The following is a 17,343-nucleotide window of genomic DNA, read 5'->3' on the forward strand; positions in this document are numbered from 1 at the left end:
ATATACTTTCTCAAAATAAAAACCGAGGAACACAATATATTGGTTATTTTTCTATTAGTTCCACCTTTGAGACTATACAAACTCAGAAATGGAGATTACACTCTTCAAACCAAAAATTCTATTCAAACCAAATACATTTTCAAAACGCAAAAGCAGGAAGAATCAAAATAAAAATCTGAAGAACAAAAGATCATGAAACCAGTATCTTAATGTTTGTTGAAAGCAGTGCAGTCTTTCCGAATCTCGCCATCCTTACTAGTCTTCACATCGAGCCTCCCGACCTTCCCAATCGCCGTCACAAACGCCTCAAAAAAGGCAGTCTGGTTGCTGGCAAACAGCTGCACAATCGGCCTCGACCTGGTATCGGTATACAAAACCTCATCTGATGTAAGCAGCCCATAGCCCTGAACAAGGTTACTGAAAAAAATGTTATCGAAGGTGATCGGTGTGTAGGGATCAAGGTTGACTGCAATGGTGGGACCAACATTTGCCGGGCAAGCCATTTTCAGCTGGTCAGCAAACACGGGATTGAATGAGGGATCGGTTGCACCATTCTGACCGTTGTAGTTGTACAAGCGGTCAGCAAATCTACTGCAGTGGCAAAAACCAACAGTGTGGGCCCCGGAGAGCGCAACCAAGTCCACCATAGTGAAATTGTGCTTGGCAAATATGTTGAGGAGCTGGTCGAGGTTGAAATCTGGGCCTGGAAGGTTGCCGTCGACAAGACTGGCCTTAGAGACGAGCCCATCGTACCGCCCCAATTCAACAGTGTAGGTGGGGCCCTTAGCCTGGCAGAAAATAGTCGAACATGTTAGCTAGTATATAGGCAATAATGTGCCAGGAATTGTAACTGAGGATTTGAATTCAGTTTGAAAAAAAAGAAAGACTCACAAGCTCTATGGCACAACTAGTAGCAAGTGCTAAGATATCAGCACAGGAGACAACACCTGGGCAGGCATTTTCAACTGCCTTCTTTGCTCGAACAACGGTGTCGAACCCGTCACCGGCGAGAGATTTGTTATCCGATGAATCTTTCTCGGCATCCTCTGTAGGTAATGCAATCATGGCTGATGCATCAGCCCCCTGCAACCAAAACAAATAAATGAGTAGTTAAACAATGATAAACAAATAAAGGTAAAAAAAGAGAGAGACTGGAACAGAAAACTTTTAACAGTAAATTATATTGTGCTTATGTAGTAAAATTTGCTGTTATACTTTCTAGTACCTTAGAGCGTTAAACAAATCGAAACTAATTTTCAATTAAATATAATGTATATGACTTGTAGGTTGTAAACTAATTTTCAATTGATATGTTTTGGGGTGGCATTAATTAGCTGTATTATTTTTATATTGTTGTTAATCCAGCTTCATCAAGAACTTTTTCTTAATATATAATCATTATTTTTCTACTATTTTAATACAAACATTTAAGACTCTGTCATGAGAATTAATGGCAGATTCTTAGTACCTATTGATCATAAAAAAAAAAAATAGTGTTTTTTTAGGGATTAAATGAATATTGCATCAACATAATTTTTTGCAGTACTTAATGGGGTACTTTATAAATATTTATATATTGTTTACAAGAGAAAAAAAAAAGTAATTAGTTTAATCAAGTCTCCGATATAATTTTATTTTGATAAACTTATTTAAATTTGAGAGAGCGTGCCTGCATGTTAGAACTCCATTTGAATAATTATTAGAATAATATTCTTTGTAATAAATTAACAAGTTGCAAGCACATTATTAGCTTATCCTGCAATTAGAAATTAATCAAATTATCAATCGATCAAAGGCATTTGACTTTTATATATTGTCTAAGTGAATGAATTTTTTGGTGTGGGAAAAAGAAAAATTGTTCTCACATTGGCAGGTCATATAAATTTCTCAATGCATAGATGTAACAGAAAAAAGAGGATCAAAACAGGGGTGAACTTCGGTGAATGAATGAATTTGTAGTATAATTAGCTTACCATCACAATTCATAGAAAAATTATGTAGAGCAAGAACAAGGATTGATAACAAAAGAGCAATTCTATTTTTTTTTTTCTGGAATATGGCAATGTACCTTTACTTGTATTTATTTATTTATTATTTTTTTTTTTGGGGGGGGAGGGGGGGAGAGACTATACTTGTATTATAGCCACACACAGCCATAATACAAGATTAACATTAGCATGATTAATTAAATTTTCACCAAGCCAAGCTTGAACTTTCAAATATGATTTCAATCTTAAAGCAAAGACTGGAGCAAATTTTTAACAATACCCTTTGGTGTTTCATTTTTTTTTTTTTTTTTTTTATAAAAAGAGCAGGGTCTAGCCCTTGCTTTCATTAACTATCTCAGAAACTCTGATAAGAGAAAGTAAGAAAATTTTCTTCTTTCTTGTTGTGTCTTCTCCTCCTAAATAAAATTAGGGAGCTGAACATTTCATCTGTTAATCAAATAAAATGCATCCCACAATCCAAGCGACTACGATTTGCGTTGACAGAAAATGTCTCCAATTATGATCAAGCATTATATAACACATTTTTAATGATGGCACAACTATGAAACATTTGGAAATTAACAAAAGGAATAACATTTGAAAATTTATCTACATTGTGTTTCTAAGTTTATGTTTACATGCAATTTCTTGAAATATAATGTTAGATTCCTACAACTGATAGTGTACATACAATGCCTAGCTACTTTCTTCAAAAACAAAAAGAAAATAGAAAAGAAAGTGCATGGTACCGTGATGAAGGCATCGTGGAAGAAGAGCCGAATGGTAGCAGGAATCGCCACGGCTGTCTCGTTGATCTTCTTCTCTACTGCATCACATACGATTTTTCGCACATCCGGACATGTTGTCTGGTAATAATCCAATGACAACGCTTCTCCGATTGCTATGCTACTCAGCACAATCAATGCGAAAATTATGATCGAATTACTTCTTCTCATCTCCATTTTTTTCTTTGCAAATTGTAATAGTTAATGTGAGTAATATGAGCTAGATAATTGGAAACTTGAGAGAGGTAGATGTTAGAAGAATAGCATGTAGATGTGTGTGTATATATATATGTACAAGTTCAACGAGGAAAAGTTGGTTTGGAATTATAAGGCAGGACGGCTTCAAAGAATAAAAGAAAAATTAATATTGGGACGGCTTTGTTTAATTTCAATAGCATAGAGAGATGGAATTAAAGAGCGATCGAGTTAATTAATTATCACTTAATGCAATTAGAGGCCTTCACTTATGGTTCACTACTAATTAAGATATTTGACTTAGGAAAATTGAATAATATATCGTGATGTTTGGTTTATTATTGGGTAAAGAATGGTGATCCAGGTTACACTGGATTTTAAACAATCCTGATTAAAATTCAGTGTAACCTGGATCACCATTTTTTTCCGCGAGGGTATACTACCTTAAAGGTGTTTTTACTATTAGTGACGGTAATATCCGCAATGGTATACTGACAGTAGTATTTATTGCGGATACTGTCCCATTCTTGTAATATAGATCATGAGTTGTTGTTTTATAGATATAGTTATCAAATCAGGGTTTAAGATTAAGGTTGGGGACCTATTTAAGATAAAGGGCATAATTTATCGAAAAAGTAATTTTAATTTTGATCAGGCTAAAATATTTTATAAAGTACTGATCATCCAGTCTAAACAATCAATTCAAACAGGTCAATGTCGATTTTCACAATTTCCTCATTTTTTTATAATTCTTTATTATGTTTTTATATTCTTCTTTCAATTATCAATAAATAAACATGCTTGATAAATCATCACATAATCCTACTATTGAATTTTTTTTTTTAATTGCGTTGATAATACAAATATAGAAATTTACTTTCGTGAATATCACATCTAATTTATTGGATAAGATAATATAATTTTCGTATAAAATTCAACCACAAAAACAAATTATTAGATAATTTGAATCAAGAACTTGAGCCATTTCGCCCGAAATTTTTATTCTTACCATAATCGAAAAAAAATAAACCAAAACACCTCCGTTTTGGGATTTCCACATTTACTCGGACTGCACAACCAATCTGCAACTCATTTATAGAAAGACCGCAGATTGACTTAGAAGTCTCAAAATATAAATATATTAAATATTACAGTGTATTTTTTTTTTACTTTTGGAGACCTCTAAGCCAATCTGCGGCATCTCATAAATAGCCCGCAGATTGACTGTGCAGTCCGAATAAATATCGAAATCCCTCAAAACAAGAGTGTTTTGATTTTTTTTTTTATTATGGTATTAAAAAAAAAAAAATTCGGCCATTTGGCTAACCCAAAAAAGTTTGTCTTCTCTCTTTTTGTTTTCTTCAAAAGATATCAGCCGATTTTTTTATTTTTATCCAAAAATTAAATTGAATTTCAAAAATCAACCGAACCGCATTTCAAATTTTAAAAGTACCCAAACCGCTAAACGGTTAACCGGACCCTAGGTTCGGTTAACGGTTTAGCGGACCAAGGGTTCGGTTAACCGTTTAGCGAACCCTTGGTTCGGTTAACCGTTTAGCGGACCAAGGGTTTGGGTTCGGTTAACGGTTAACCGGATTCGTTGGTTCGCTGAACCGTTAACCGAACCCATTTTTTTTTTTTACTTTTTTTTAAAACAGAAAATTTTCAATTTTTTTTTCTATTGAAAATATACATGAAAATTCGTATTTAGATTTATCAAATTTACACCAAAAATTTTTGTAAATCAAATATGAAATTTAAAATTATAGAAAAATACACATACACATACACATATACATATACATAAATAATATACAGTTACCAATTTTTTTTACTTTTTTTTTACTTTTTTTTACTTTTTTTGAAATATACAGTTACTAATTTAAACTGAGAAATTCATTTTGATGGTTCATGATTACGGATCTTATACGACGAATTTAAACTGAGAAATTCATTTTGGACGAATTTTGGATTAATCCGAGAGTAAATTTTTTTTTGGGATTAATTACTAATTTTAATCGGAGAATTATTAATTTTATTTAATTCTTTGGTTCGTATAAATTTTGAGAATTATTATTCTTGAATCAATTCATAATTATTCTCTATTATTAAAATTTATGGGAGATGCAAAAGTTGGAGACCTTTAACCTCCCAAGAGGCCTCACATGTGCATCTCTATTTTTGCTATATTGGATCTAATACAACTTAAGATGAACAAAAATTCGGTCCAACCTCAATGACAGCCATGCATTTTGGCAAAATGGGCCGAACTTACTGGATTTTGACCAAAAGTTGATTGCATGGCTAATAAAGGGGAAGGACCGAACTATGTGTTATATGTGTTGTATTGGATCTTGACTATATGTTATATGATAGGATAAGATGGGATTGCATGTACAAAAAACTATATGTGTGTATATGTTGCACAAATTGTATTATGTTGGTATTTTCTATGATTTTATATGAATTCATATATAATTTTCGGCCTAATTAATTTTCTGTTGCAGAAATTTATTATATATATTTTCATATAAATAATTTTAGACCTTATTATTATTATTATTATTATTATTATTTTAGACCTTAATAATTGGATGTTGCAGAAACTATATATATTCTGTCGGAATATTTATTTTATTAATATTCTATATAATCTATATACACTAACCCTAAACCCTAAACACTATATATTCTATATAATCTACATATACATATAAAATAAAATTCGTATTTAGATTTATCAAATTTACACACAAAAAATTTGTAAATCAAATCTGAAATTTAAAATTATAGAAAAATATACATACACATATACATATACATATAAAATAAAAAAATACATATACATATGCATTTAAAATTTTCTGTTTAAAAAAAAAAAAAAAAAAAAATTGGGTTCGGTTAACGGTTCAGCGAACCAACGAATCCGGTTAACCGTTAACCGGACCTATGGTTTGGGTCCGGTTAATGGTTAACCGAACCATTTTGAAAAGGTCCGGTTAACCGTTAACCGGAAATTTGGTCCGGTTAACGGTTAACCGGTTTGGGTAGATTTCAAATTTGACATCCGGTTCGGTTATTTTTTGAAATTTAATTTAATTTTTGGATATAAATAAAAAAATCGGAGATATCAGTGATCCAAATCTCTCTATCCTTTTTTTTTTAATATCAAATAAGGCCAAGATATATTTCGTATCTTAATCACATGACATATCTCTGGAACCCATACAAGTGAGTAACACACACTCTTGGATTGTTGCTATGATGTACCAATCAATTCCTGATTGAACAATTTAATTTGAGTTCAAATTGATCACGGGTCCCGCTACAAACCTACCTAATAATGCTAATTGTTGATTACACTTACAAAACTAAATTTGGGTGCTCTAAGAAAATTTGGATAATAATGGCCTACAAGCTGAGATTAAATAGATACTTTTTTTTTTAAATGGGGTTAAATATGAATGTACAAATCGTGTACATTTTTTTTAATATATATTTAGAAAAGAAATTGTTTATTGAGAAAAAATGTTTTACGTATGTACTTTTTGTATGTACTTTTTGTTGTCGCAAACAAATAAATCCGGCTCTTCTTTTGATCCACCACTACTTTTCGTTTTTTTAATTAATACCCTAAAACTGTCCTGACCGCTCAAATAAGGGGCGGCCAACTATCAAGACCAAACCGCCTCCTAGTGGGACGGTCAGCTACCCATACTAAACCGCTCCCTGCCTGGGCAGTCTGGTATAAAACCCCTATATATTCATTTTTTTTTCTCTCTTCTGTCCACTCAAAATGTATTATAACTTCAGAGGAAAGAAAAAGAGAAAAAGAGACAGAAGAAAAAGACGATATATTTCAAACGATTTAAGTAATTTTTATTTTGTTTTTTTCCTTTGACGTAGGTACTTTTTGTTGTCGCAAACAAATAAAAGTGGCTCTTTTGGTCGACCACTACTTTAGTTGTTGAATAATATTTGGTGATAAAAGGCCGTACGTATATGTGGGGAATCATTCTTTGTTAATATGTTGATATGTTATTATGTTATCTTGTCAACCAGTGCTTAAGCATATCATTAGGCTAACAAAAACTAAACATAAATTACTACTTTCTCCACAAATCATTTCTTTGTTTTTTTGTTAGCTCATGTCCACAAGCACCCATCTAAATATATATTGAACAAATTAATATTTTTCCACAAATCCATGATAAAGTAGTCTTGATCATATTTTATTTTTATATACGGAAAAATAGCAAGACACATCATAATTCTTCAAATTTGGAAGAAGAAAAATATACGAGTACAAAAATATTATCTATGATTAGATAATCGTATATTAAATTGATATAATTTTAAAAACAATTTGGTTATTTACAGTAATTTAAATTTTGACAGTTCAATCACATCAAGTTCTGATGACATTTCATATCTCATCGTACTTCACATCTTTTATCTTCATTTGCAAAATCTAAAATGTTGATATGAATTACTTAACACGATCTATCCGTATTAAAATATACTTGGAGATAATTTTTTTTAATTTTTTTTTTTTTTACTACTATTTTAGATAGGTACAAAATCAATATTTTTGGATGGTCTAAAAAAGGTGATTTTGTACCTATCTAGACAAAAAATAAAAAAAATTTCAAAAATATAAGAAAATTGGTCTCCAAGAACATTTTGATATGGAAATCTTGTTTAGCGGTTCAGATAAATTATTTGAAATTTAATGAGACACGATAAATTATAAAAGACATGAGCATTTCAGTCTTTTTCTGATAGGCAAATAAATATTTTTGAAAGTATGCTAAATTCAATACACGGTCTTTGTGCATAATTGTGAACAAAATATAATCCTAAATACTGAACAATGCAAATACCAGATTATATAAGTTTGAATATTGAACAGTTGGGAGTTTAAGTATTGGTCAATTTAAGTAAAAAAAAAAAAAAATCGGTATAGAAATATTTTGATATTTCTACTTACAAAACAAGTTTAATAACTCGATATTAATTCTAGTAAAAATGTCTTAATTAATATGCAAGTTTTAAATATCATATAGTTATCTCAAGTGTTTATAAGAAAAGGAAAACATAAACATGTAATAACGTCAGCAACGTAAGTATGCACAAATATAGTCACAAGATTCGCGAATTAAACCTGAATTATTTGTTTTTTTTGTAATGTCAAACCGAACGCTGAATTATTTGGTTGACCAAACTTTTTTCCCGAATTTTTTTCAGAATATTTTTGTTTGCTCTCTTACAGGAGTGAGATCTCTGATTCGGATAATTCCGAATTACTCCCGAATTATACCCGAATTATTTTCGAATCTCGAATTTTTGACTTTTCCGAACCAAATCCGAATAATTCATGTGCACAATTAAGACTTAGGCGTTGACACGCTTTTATAATTGATGAATTGCAATATATTATTACTAATTACAAAAGGTAAACAATAAAACAATTAGGGTACAAATTTGAAAATTTTAATTTCGGATGGCGTTAGCCGTTCTTCAATTATTTTATTCGTCAGTCGTATAAAAGTATTTAATTTGCTGCGGGTACCGACGTGACATTTTAACAACCAACATTTATTTGGGACTTGACAGTGATATGCCACACCGTGTCTAGTCTAAAATGGCCACAGATGATCTAAGCACCTTCGTAGAGAATGTGCCAAAGACCGTTAAAGAAAAAAACAAAATATTATTATTTAAAAATGAGGTGTGCAGCATGTCTGGTTAACAGAATGCATGCTCGTCACGTTACCTGTAATAAACTTATTATGCCTTGCACGACTTGTTTTTCACAATTTTTTATTTTTAATAATTAAATTCAAATGTTAAGCTTCTCTAATTAACGGTCAAAATTTCAAATTTTGGTGGCACTGCATGCATGCATCCTAAATTGAAAATTAATTTTAAATATCAATTTTTTCAAGATTCAAATTGATTTTTACTTTTTAATAGAAAAAAATAGATAGTTTATTCCATAATGCCTATGTTTTTGTTAATATAAAAAAATATATAATTTATGTCATGATGCTTAGATTATTTTAAATGGAGTAATAATAAAATATAGATAGTTTATGATATTATTAGGGATATTTTGAATAGCAATTTGAACTTTGTACTGGTTCAATATGAATATTCTAATTTCTTAATCAATTTTGTGTTACTTAATGATCAATGAAATTTTAGTTAATGTTGATAATTAGTAGATATATATAATATATTTTTTAAAACAAAAAACGCTATGTAGGATAACTTTCGTTATAGCTACGCTATTTGCAATTCATTTTTTTTTAGCCTTTCCACTATGATGCGATTATCGCTATTTAAAAACTTGATTATGAGCACATTTGCGCCTTGGCTGGTTTAAAATATACATTACTGCTTTAGGCAAGTTATTTTGTGTTCACCTTTGGTTTATTTAAAATTTATTTTTAATATATTATAAGTCACCTTTCAACTGTTCAATATTTACTTTGGATTTTTTTTTTTCAAATTTCAGGCAGATTTGTATCCTCCATTATTTCAGGCGAGTTATTTGCTTTATGTGTTTCCATCATTACTGATGACCGATTTTATTATTATAAAGTTTACTTTATTTGAATTGTTCAATTTGAAATAAACAACTTGAATTTTACAAATTACAAGGACCTTCCAATGAGTCCATTGTAACTGTAAACAGTAAAAACCGCCCATTTATTGTCCTAATTTCTGAAATTTTTCAGTAATTAATGAAACAAATTAAGAAAAAAAAACTGTTAGGGTTTATAGCACACCACATTCATACAACCACAAAAGAGAGAACGTTTTTGGAACAATTTGTCTCTTATTCTCTTTCTATTTTTTTTCTTTTTTTGGTTGGAAGCTCGTAGGCGATTTTATTGATACAAAGAGCAAACTAGTTGTTGCATAAGATGAGACAACGAGTGTCTTTGATAGTATGCAGCTATAAACAAACTAAAAATGCACAGGGAGTATGTGCATTCTGTGGACACAAATTTGATCATCATTGCTTGATTGTAATGATAGGAGCCTAGTGATTGTTTCATCTCTGCGCATAGATTGTCTTGTTCTTGCTGGTAGACTACATCGTAGAGGCACTGAATTAAACCACACCAGGAACTGAATCAACTGGACCAGGACAGTCACCACTCAGAAGTCCCAATAAAGAGCCACCAGTGTAGAGAGAAAGAGAACAGAAAAGAGGAGAGGCAAAAAGAGAAGAGAAGAGAAGAGGTAGGAACAGAAAAGACATGAGGAAGAGCAGTAGCAGCAACAACAACAACAACAAATATATAAAAAAAAAACAACAACAACAACAAAAGTACTACACAAACAGAAAAATAATATCTGCAGTGCGAACCGATAGCTTGTACCTCGCTCTACCATCAAAGCGACAAAGAGAAGAAGAACCGATGCTCTGAACAAAGGTTCTCAAAACAGTAGCTTTTTCTTTTTCTTTTGATTTTGATTTTTGCCTGAATTTCGCCGTTATTTGATTCTTATTCTCTCTCTTCAAAAGTAAATCTACACAAATTACAAAGAGATCCAAACAAAAGACCTATATTAAAATAAAAATGTAATATGTAAATAAGTTATAAACAAAGTCGGAACCCAACAAAAGTACCTATAAGTTTTTTTTTTGAATGTCTAGCAGAGACTGCCAGTTTTGATTTCATTAAACGTACCTATAAGTTATTTGAAAGATTTTGCCAACCTTCCTCATGTTATTAGGATTTCAAAATCTAAATACTTTCTTTTCATGTTTGAGCTGGAATAATTTATTGGCGAATCAGAATGTATATGTATGTGTTTGCATTATGCAATCGTTTGCACGTTTATTGTTTTTTTTTTTTTTTGGGCATCTAAGTCTGTAAGAGTTAATTACCATTATCACTAATTATAAAAATTACTAAAGATAGTAATAATTATAATGAAAGAAACTAAAGGCACAAAATTACAAGAGGAGGCATCAAGTTACAACAACCATTTTCTACATTTTCAAAGTCCAAATCATCGATCCAAACCATTAAATGTGATCTCCACAATAAAATGTGCTTGGAGACCAAATTTTACATTTTTTGGAATTTTTTTACTATTTATTAAGATGGGTACAAAATTCAATGGTCTGAATTTGACTAGTTTTTGTACCCATCTTAATAAATAGTAAAAAAATTTCAAAAAATGTAAAATTTGGTCTCTGAGTACATTTTATTGTAGAGATCACATCTAACGGTTTGGATCGACGATTTGGACTTTGAAAATGTAGAAAATATTTGTTATAACTTGTTGTAACTTGATCCCTCCTCAAATTACAAAGTTACCACCAAAATATAGTATAAATTACAAATTCGAGTAGAACTAGGGTGTTCTTAAGTTCACCAAGTTCCTTGATGAACTCAAGTCTAAAACCTGTCAAATAGTCTTCAAATGACAAATCCAAACCGTTAAAACCCGCCTACCTTACGAGTGATGCATCTACATGTAAAAATTTTAAACATTTGAATTAATTTAGTATAAAGTCAAGCGGTCAAAATTAGAAGGTTAATAAATTAATTTTAATGCATTCATTTTTTGAATGTTTTTTGACCTTTTGACTCTATGCAAAATTAATTTCAAAATTAATTTTTTTTACATGTAAATGCATTACTCGTAAGGTAGGCGGATTTTAACGGTTCGGATTCGTTATTTGAAACCGATTTGACAGATTTTAAACTTGAGTTCACCAAAAAAATTGGTGAACTTAAAAACACCCTAGTTCTACTCTTAAGTAATTATCCTAATAATTTATCTTTTTATAACTTACCATTTTAAATGTCTAATTTATATTTGTTCACATAGACAAAACATGGTCATCATTACACCTTAGTCTATATATCTCATCCTTCTCATGGCATTTAGGTAAGCAAGAAAAACCAGCAATATGCATAAAGCCTCTTTTCTTTTTTATATCCCCAGGAAAAAAAATTTCACAGGCTTGGCATATGAGGAGAAAAATATTTTATTTTTAAAATTTGTATTGGATATTTAATTCATTTATTTTAATTTTAATCACAATCGGGTATTTTATAACTCATGCAATTACAACAATATCCATCAAACGAAATTAAAAATGTTAGAAGTATTTTTTTTTTTGTTGCAAAAAAATGATATAACGGCTGAACATGGAAGTTAACCATGAAAAGTGTCCCCCAGCTGTCAGAAAAATTATTGGGAACATATTCGAAGTAAAAAGATCTCATTTTTCTCTGTCTTTTTTTTCCTTCTCTTCTCTATTTTCTCTTTCTCCTTTCTATTTTATACATCAAAATAGGACCAGAGAATTCCATTCTTTATTTGATCTTTTAGCTAGACATAATTTGCGCTTCTCCGCAGCACTGGGCTCTTGACCCGTTTACGGTTTATCCACATCCGATACCCGGTAAAATTAGATTATATAACAATTTTACAGTTATTGTTATTTTTTTAATTTAACATTTAGTTGCTTACAAATTGTTTTAAATTGTTTATATGTTAGTGATAAGAATATAGCAATAGGCACAACATGAATTTTAGATTCTCACATGAAACCTCCAAAAAAATGAATGTTGGATTAACAGTGTTCTTTTTTTTCAAGAATAAAATAAAATAAATAATGATAAGAATAAGATTACAAAAGGTGCAAATACATATTTTAATCTAAAATTGCAACCGGTTTATAGATTGGTTAGATTTACAGGTGGATATATTTGAAACATATTTGACCCTTGAAAAACTTCCCAACCTGAAATCAATCAAATCAGGATTGAATTTTTGGTCAGAATCTCACAAACATTCATAGAACTTTCTGTTTTACTTTCATGTTAAAAAAAAATTGAAACCTGAAGAACAAAATATAAAGCAAATATCTCAATGCTAATTGAACTTGGTGCAATCTCTCCTAATCTCGCCATCCGCACTCGTCTTCACATCGAGCCTCCCCAACTTCGCAATGGCACTCACAAAGGCATCAAAGAAGGCGCTCTGGTTGGCAGCAAACTGCTGCACAATCGGCCTTGACCGGGTATCAGTGTACAGAACCTGATCTGACGAGAAGAGCCCGAAGCCATTAACAAGGTTAGTGAAATATACATTGTCAAAAGTTATCGGCGTGAAGGGATCGATGTTAACTGCGATGGTGGGACCCACATTTGTCGGGCAGGCCTGTTGCAGCTGGCTGGCATACTTGGCATCTAACGTGGGATCAACCTGGCCAGACTGGCCATCGTTGTTGTATAGGCGGTTAGCAAATCGACTACAGTGGGAGAAACCGACAGTGTGGGCCCCAGAAAGGGCAACCATGTCAGTCATGTCAAGATTATGCTTTCCAAACATGGAGACTAGAGCATCAACGTTGAAATTTGGTAACGGGAGGTTGCCGTCGACCAGGCTGGCCTTAGAGATCAGCCCGTCATACCGGCCCAATTCAACGGTGTAGTTGGGCCCACCAGACTGACAAAAATTATGCGAATGTGTTAGATACTCCTTAGAGATAATGTATTCATAGTTCTGCTAGTTTTTACAGAGCCTGCCTAAGCCTAACCTATGATGCCCTCTCCTTGAATAATTTACTTGCTGCTGCTTATTTGTGTTCAACAGAGGTGTTTAATCCAACCCAAATTGTACAGAAGCACTGGGACATAGTTCTAAATAGATTTAAATTGTCAATTTCAGATTGAATGGTCCAAATCAAACTTGATTGCATAACTATCTCGACCTGCCTGTTCTGTTTCTTTTGAACTGTGCCAAACTTATAAGTGTAGAATTTTGAGAAGAAAAGATAATAGAAAGATACATCAATAGAAGACTTACAAGGGATATGACATCTCTTGTAGCCATTGTTAAGATATCAGCACACGAGACGACACCTGGGCAGGCCGCTTCAACTGCCTTCTTGGCTCTAATGACAGTGTCAAACCCATCTCCGGCAAGAGATAGGTTATCCGACGAATCTTTCTCAGCATCATTGTTTGGTGATGCAATCAACACCGACGCATCACAACCCTGCAATTAGAAAAAAATTAATTCATTAATTAACAAATTAACTATAAAACAAAATGCAAATTGTCATTTAGAAAAAACACCAGTAAAAAAGGATGATGGAAAAGAAACTTTCTAACAGTAATTATAGTGGGCCTGTATATCATTATTTGTTGTTAACTGTTAAGTACCTAACAAGGAGGCTGAATCAAAAAAGCAATCATTCAACAGTGCCCTCAACAAGCTTTTAACACCTCAAAAGCACTCAAAAGTTTTAACACCTCAAGAAATTGTAAGAGTTGAAACAGCTTTTGCTCTACTCCTCATTTTTCCTTTATTGTTTGTTTAGCCTCAGGCCCACACACCAAACCAATCATAGTTATGGGTTCCACAACACTGTTATGTTTTCTAAGGGAATTATCAATCATCTGTATTTTATTTTGTGAAATCAAGAACAATCATGTCCTTTAGTTTAGAAACAAAAATATGCTTCAAATTACTGCTAATCCATCTTTGTAAAGAAATTTCCTCGGCTTTATAATTCCAAAATTTATAACAATTGCAGAGATTTAGTTTATATTTTTTTGAGGATTAATTACTAAACCAAAGCCAACATTGAGTCTTGTGGTGGATAACATGAATGTTACATAAACATCATGAGCTGTCACATGCAATTATTAATCCAAAGACCAAAGGAGCCTTTCGTTCAGTACAAAACAAAGTCACATCTCATGTATGATTGCCTAAAATATATTTGATTAGTTAGTTAACAAATTGACAACTCGGTACGTAGAATAATGATATAAATGTGCTAAAAAAATAAGTTAATCAAAAGGAGCCTTTTAATCCAGTAAAAAAAAATAATTAATTAAATGCATAAACGAAATATCAATTCAACGCCATTTTATTTTACATGATGATGCATTGATGATAATGATGTTTACTTTTTTTTGGTAAAATATCTTTTGATGATTACAACCGCATCTCTATCCTAACAGAAATAACTGGAATGGGAGAATAGAATAATAATGAAAGCTCATAATTACTTTTCAGAAGTAGCATGCAATTTGAATATAAAGTGTACTAAACAATATAAAGGCGTTTGACTTTCATTGATTGTTTCAAGTAAACCAAGTTAGGTGCGTAATAAAATAAAAATTCTCGTCACATGGGCAGCTCGATTGGAGCGCAAATTCATAGATTGTAGATGAAAAGGAAAGGTTCAAAACAGCGGTGCATGTTGGAAGTTTGGAACGAGTTTAATTTTTGGCTCATTTTTTCTTTACTTATCCCTTTGGGGCGGTTCTTTTGTAACATAAAAAGGTGTAGCACTTCGTGTAACATAAAATGGTGTAGCAATTCTTTTACTAGCTTTAAGTACATAATTTGTATTATAATAGAATAAAATATTCACTAATTATACCTCTTTTATATCATTATGAAAATTTTAAAACTCTGTCGAAGCTAATTTTGAATTTTATCATATATTATGATCTTCCTGCTTGATTGCACCCATATTAAAAAGCAAAGAAAAAATGCAACATTATGAAAATTATACACCAGGTATTTTTCTAGAAAACGGAGAACAACAGACATTTCATTTCTTTTTAAAATATAATGGCTTGTACCGTGGGCAACATCATCACATGCCACAGAAGAACCGAGTATAAACGAAAATAAAGTCAGAGAAGACACAGCTTCAAAAGCTTCTGAGTTTGCAACACAATCATGTGAGAATACCCAACAAGCAACGCGAATACCAGAGCAAATGAATTCTACAGATCTCTGATATTAAATCTCAAGCTTGAAGTTTGAAGCTTGAAGCTAGATTTCAAATTTTAAAGCCAAGACTAGCAGGAATTCGTTACAATGTAGTTTTGCTTTTGTGCAATTTTTTCTTTTCCTCTAAATTCCAATGTAATTTGGGGGTTTCAATTCTCAACTTGTACTTGACTAAAAGAGCTTGAAATGTAAGAAAAAGAAGAAAAAAAAAGTACCGTGATGAAGGAGTCATGGAAGAAGAGACGGAGGGTGGCGGGAATCGTAACGACGGTCTCTTTGATTTTCTGCTGCACCGTTTCGCGCACGATCTCTTGAACGCTGGGGCACGACTGCCAGTAGTATTGCGGCATCAACGCCTCTCCGATTGCGACGCTACTCAACACAATCAGAGATAGAATTGTGATCAGATTACTTCTTCTCCTAGTCTCCATTAATTTGTGTATTTGAAATTGCAATGTGAGGTAGCTAATTGGGGAAGGTTTGTTTGGCAAGTGGAAGTGGAGATTAGAAGAGGAGTGTATAATTAGAAATGGAAAGTTTGTGTGGAGCACGGCTTCTAACTTCTAAGAGTAAAAAGAAAGAGGAACAGTAGTGGACTGTCTGGCTTTGTTTTCTATGGCCTAGAACTAGATACCTATAGGCTATATATACACAAAACAAGGGGGAGAGCGGAATTAATATCACTGAATTGTAACCGTCAGATCAGAATCTGCATTGGACCAGATTGGTCTGAATTCTGATCGGACGGTTCAGATCTAAACAGAAATATTCCGTTACTTTATAGGATATGGACAAGAGAAAGAGAATGGGGAGAGAGCAGCTTTCACTTGAAGCAATGAAGGGCTATGAGCGGCTTTCATTAATTACATAAGAATTATTTAACTAATTAAGTGTTTATCTGGGGAAATAGGATGCTTGGGTAGCAAAAATTATCCCTTGATTTATGGCTTAATAATTGGTGGGTGCTTGGTACTGTGTGTGCATGATTCAGGGTCCCATGTTACGGTCAGAGTCATGGTTTTTGCTTTCGTTGGGAAGAAAAAAATGCTCATCAACTCATCAAGCCATCAACCAAATAACGCTGTTTGATATAAGAGGAGGATCCACTTACACCCTTTTTATATGACATCTTATTACACTCTATATTTTCAAAATTCAAACAGTTGATTCAAACTGTTCAATGTAATGGATATATTAAAATGTAATTGCAGATCAAATTTTACATTCTTTTTAAATTTTTTTACTATTTATTAAGATGAGTACAAAAACTCAATGGTCTGAATATAGCGATTTTGTTAAATACTTAATAAAAACTAAAAAAATTCTAAAAAAAATGTAAAATTTGATCTGCAAGCGCATTTTAATATATCCATCACGTTGAACAGTTTGGATCGACTGTTTGGACTTTGTAATATTTAGAATTTTACAATATATGTTTAGTTTCTCACTATGTAATATTTAGAATTTTAATTCTCCAAAAAACGAGGAGGAAAAAAAAGATAATTTAGATATGAACTACGAACTATTGCACCTTATGAAAAAAAAAATTGTTTAGTTTAAAAATTTGTTAATAATAA

At 31.9% G+C, this 17,343-nt stretch overlaps 2 protein-coding genes across 2 annotated transcripts; both read right to left on the reverse strand.

Moving 5' to 3' along the window:
* Nucleotides 1–27: 27 nt before the first annotated feature.
* On the reverse strand, nucleotides 28–3,048 carry LOC144569558 (peroxidase 35-like). Its single transcript, XM_078319957.1, has 3 exons — nucleotides 2,738–3,048; nucleotides 892–1,083; nucleotides 28–788 (listed from the first exon to the last, which is right to left on the reverse strand). Exons 1-3 carry the CDS (start codon nucleotides 2,948–2,950, stop codon nucleotides 207–209), a joined length of 987 nt encoding a protein of 328 aa, XP_078176083.1. The 5' UTR covers nucleotides 2,951–3,048; the 3' UTR covers nucleotides 28–206.
* A 9,740-nt stretch (nucleotides 3,049–12,788) lies between these two features.
* Nucleotides 12,789–16,374, reverse strand: LOC144569559 (peroxidase 51-like). Its single transcript, XM_078319958.1, has 3 exons — nucleotides 15,982–16,374; nucleotides 13,817–14,008; nucleotides 12,789–13,456 (listed from the first exon to the last, which is right to left on the reverse strand). The coding sequence occupies exons 1-3, from the start codon at nucleotides 16,195–16,197 to the stop codon at nucleotides 12,881–12,883; spliced, it is 984 nt and encodes a 327-aa protein (XP_078176084.1). The 5' UTR covers nucleotides 16,198–16,374; the 3' UTR covers nucleotides 12,789–12,880.
* Between the last annotated feature and the right edge of the window lie 969 nt (nucleotides 16,375–17,343).

Source organism: Carex rostrata, chromosome 18 (genome assembly GCF_964058835.1).
Source record: "Carex rostrata chromosome 18, lpCarRost1.2, whole genome shotgun sequence".
Taxonomy (NCBI): Eukaryota; Viridiplantae; Streptophyta; class Magnoliopsida; order Poales; family Cyperaceae; genus Carex; species Carex rostrata.

Excerpts from the sequence above, each read along its gene's own strand:
- LOC144569558 (XM_078319957.1), bottom strand. The coding sequence starts at position 2,950 with ATGGAGATGAGAAGAAGTAATTCGATCATAATTTTCGCATTGATTGTG. Across the intron at positions 1,084-2,737 it reads TCCACGATGCCTTCATCACG|GGGGCTGATGCATCAGCCAT; the intron begins GTACCATGCACT and ends TTTTGGTTGCAG. Across the intron at positions 789-891 it reads CTAGTTGTGCCATAGAGCTT|GCTAAGGGCCCCACCTACAC; the intron begins GTGAGTCTTTCT and ends ATTTTCTGCCAG.
- LOC144569559 (XM_078319958.1), bottom strand. The coding sequence starts at position 16,197 with ATGGAGACTAGGAGAAGAAGTAATCTGATCACAATTCTATCTCTGATT. Across the intron at positions 14,009-15,981 it reads TCCATGACTCCTTCATCACG|GGTTGTGATGCGTCGGTGTT; the intron begins GTACTTTTTTTT and ends TTCTAATTGCAG. Across the intron at positions 13,457-13,816 it reads CAAGAGATGTCATATCCCTT|TCTGGTGGGCCCAACTACAC; the intron begins GTAAGTCTTCTA and ends AATTTTTGTCAG.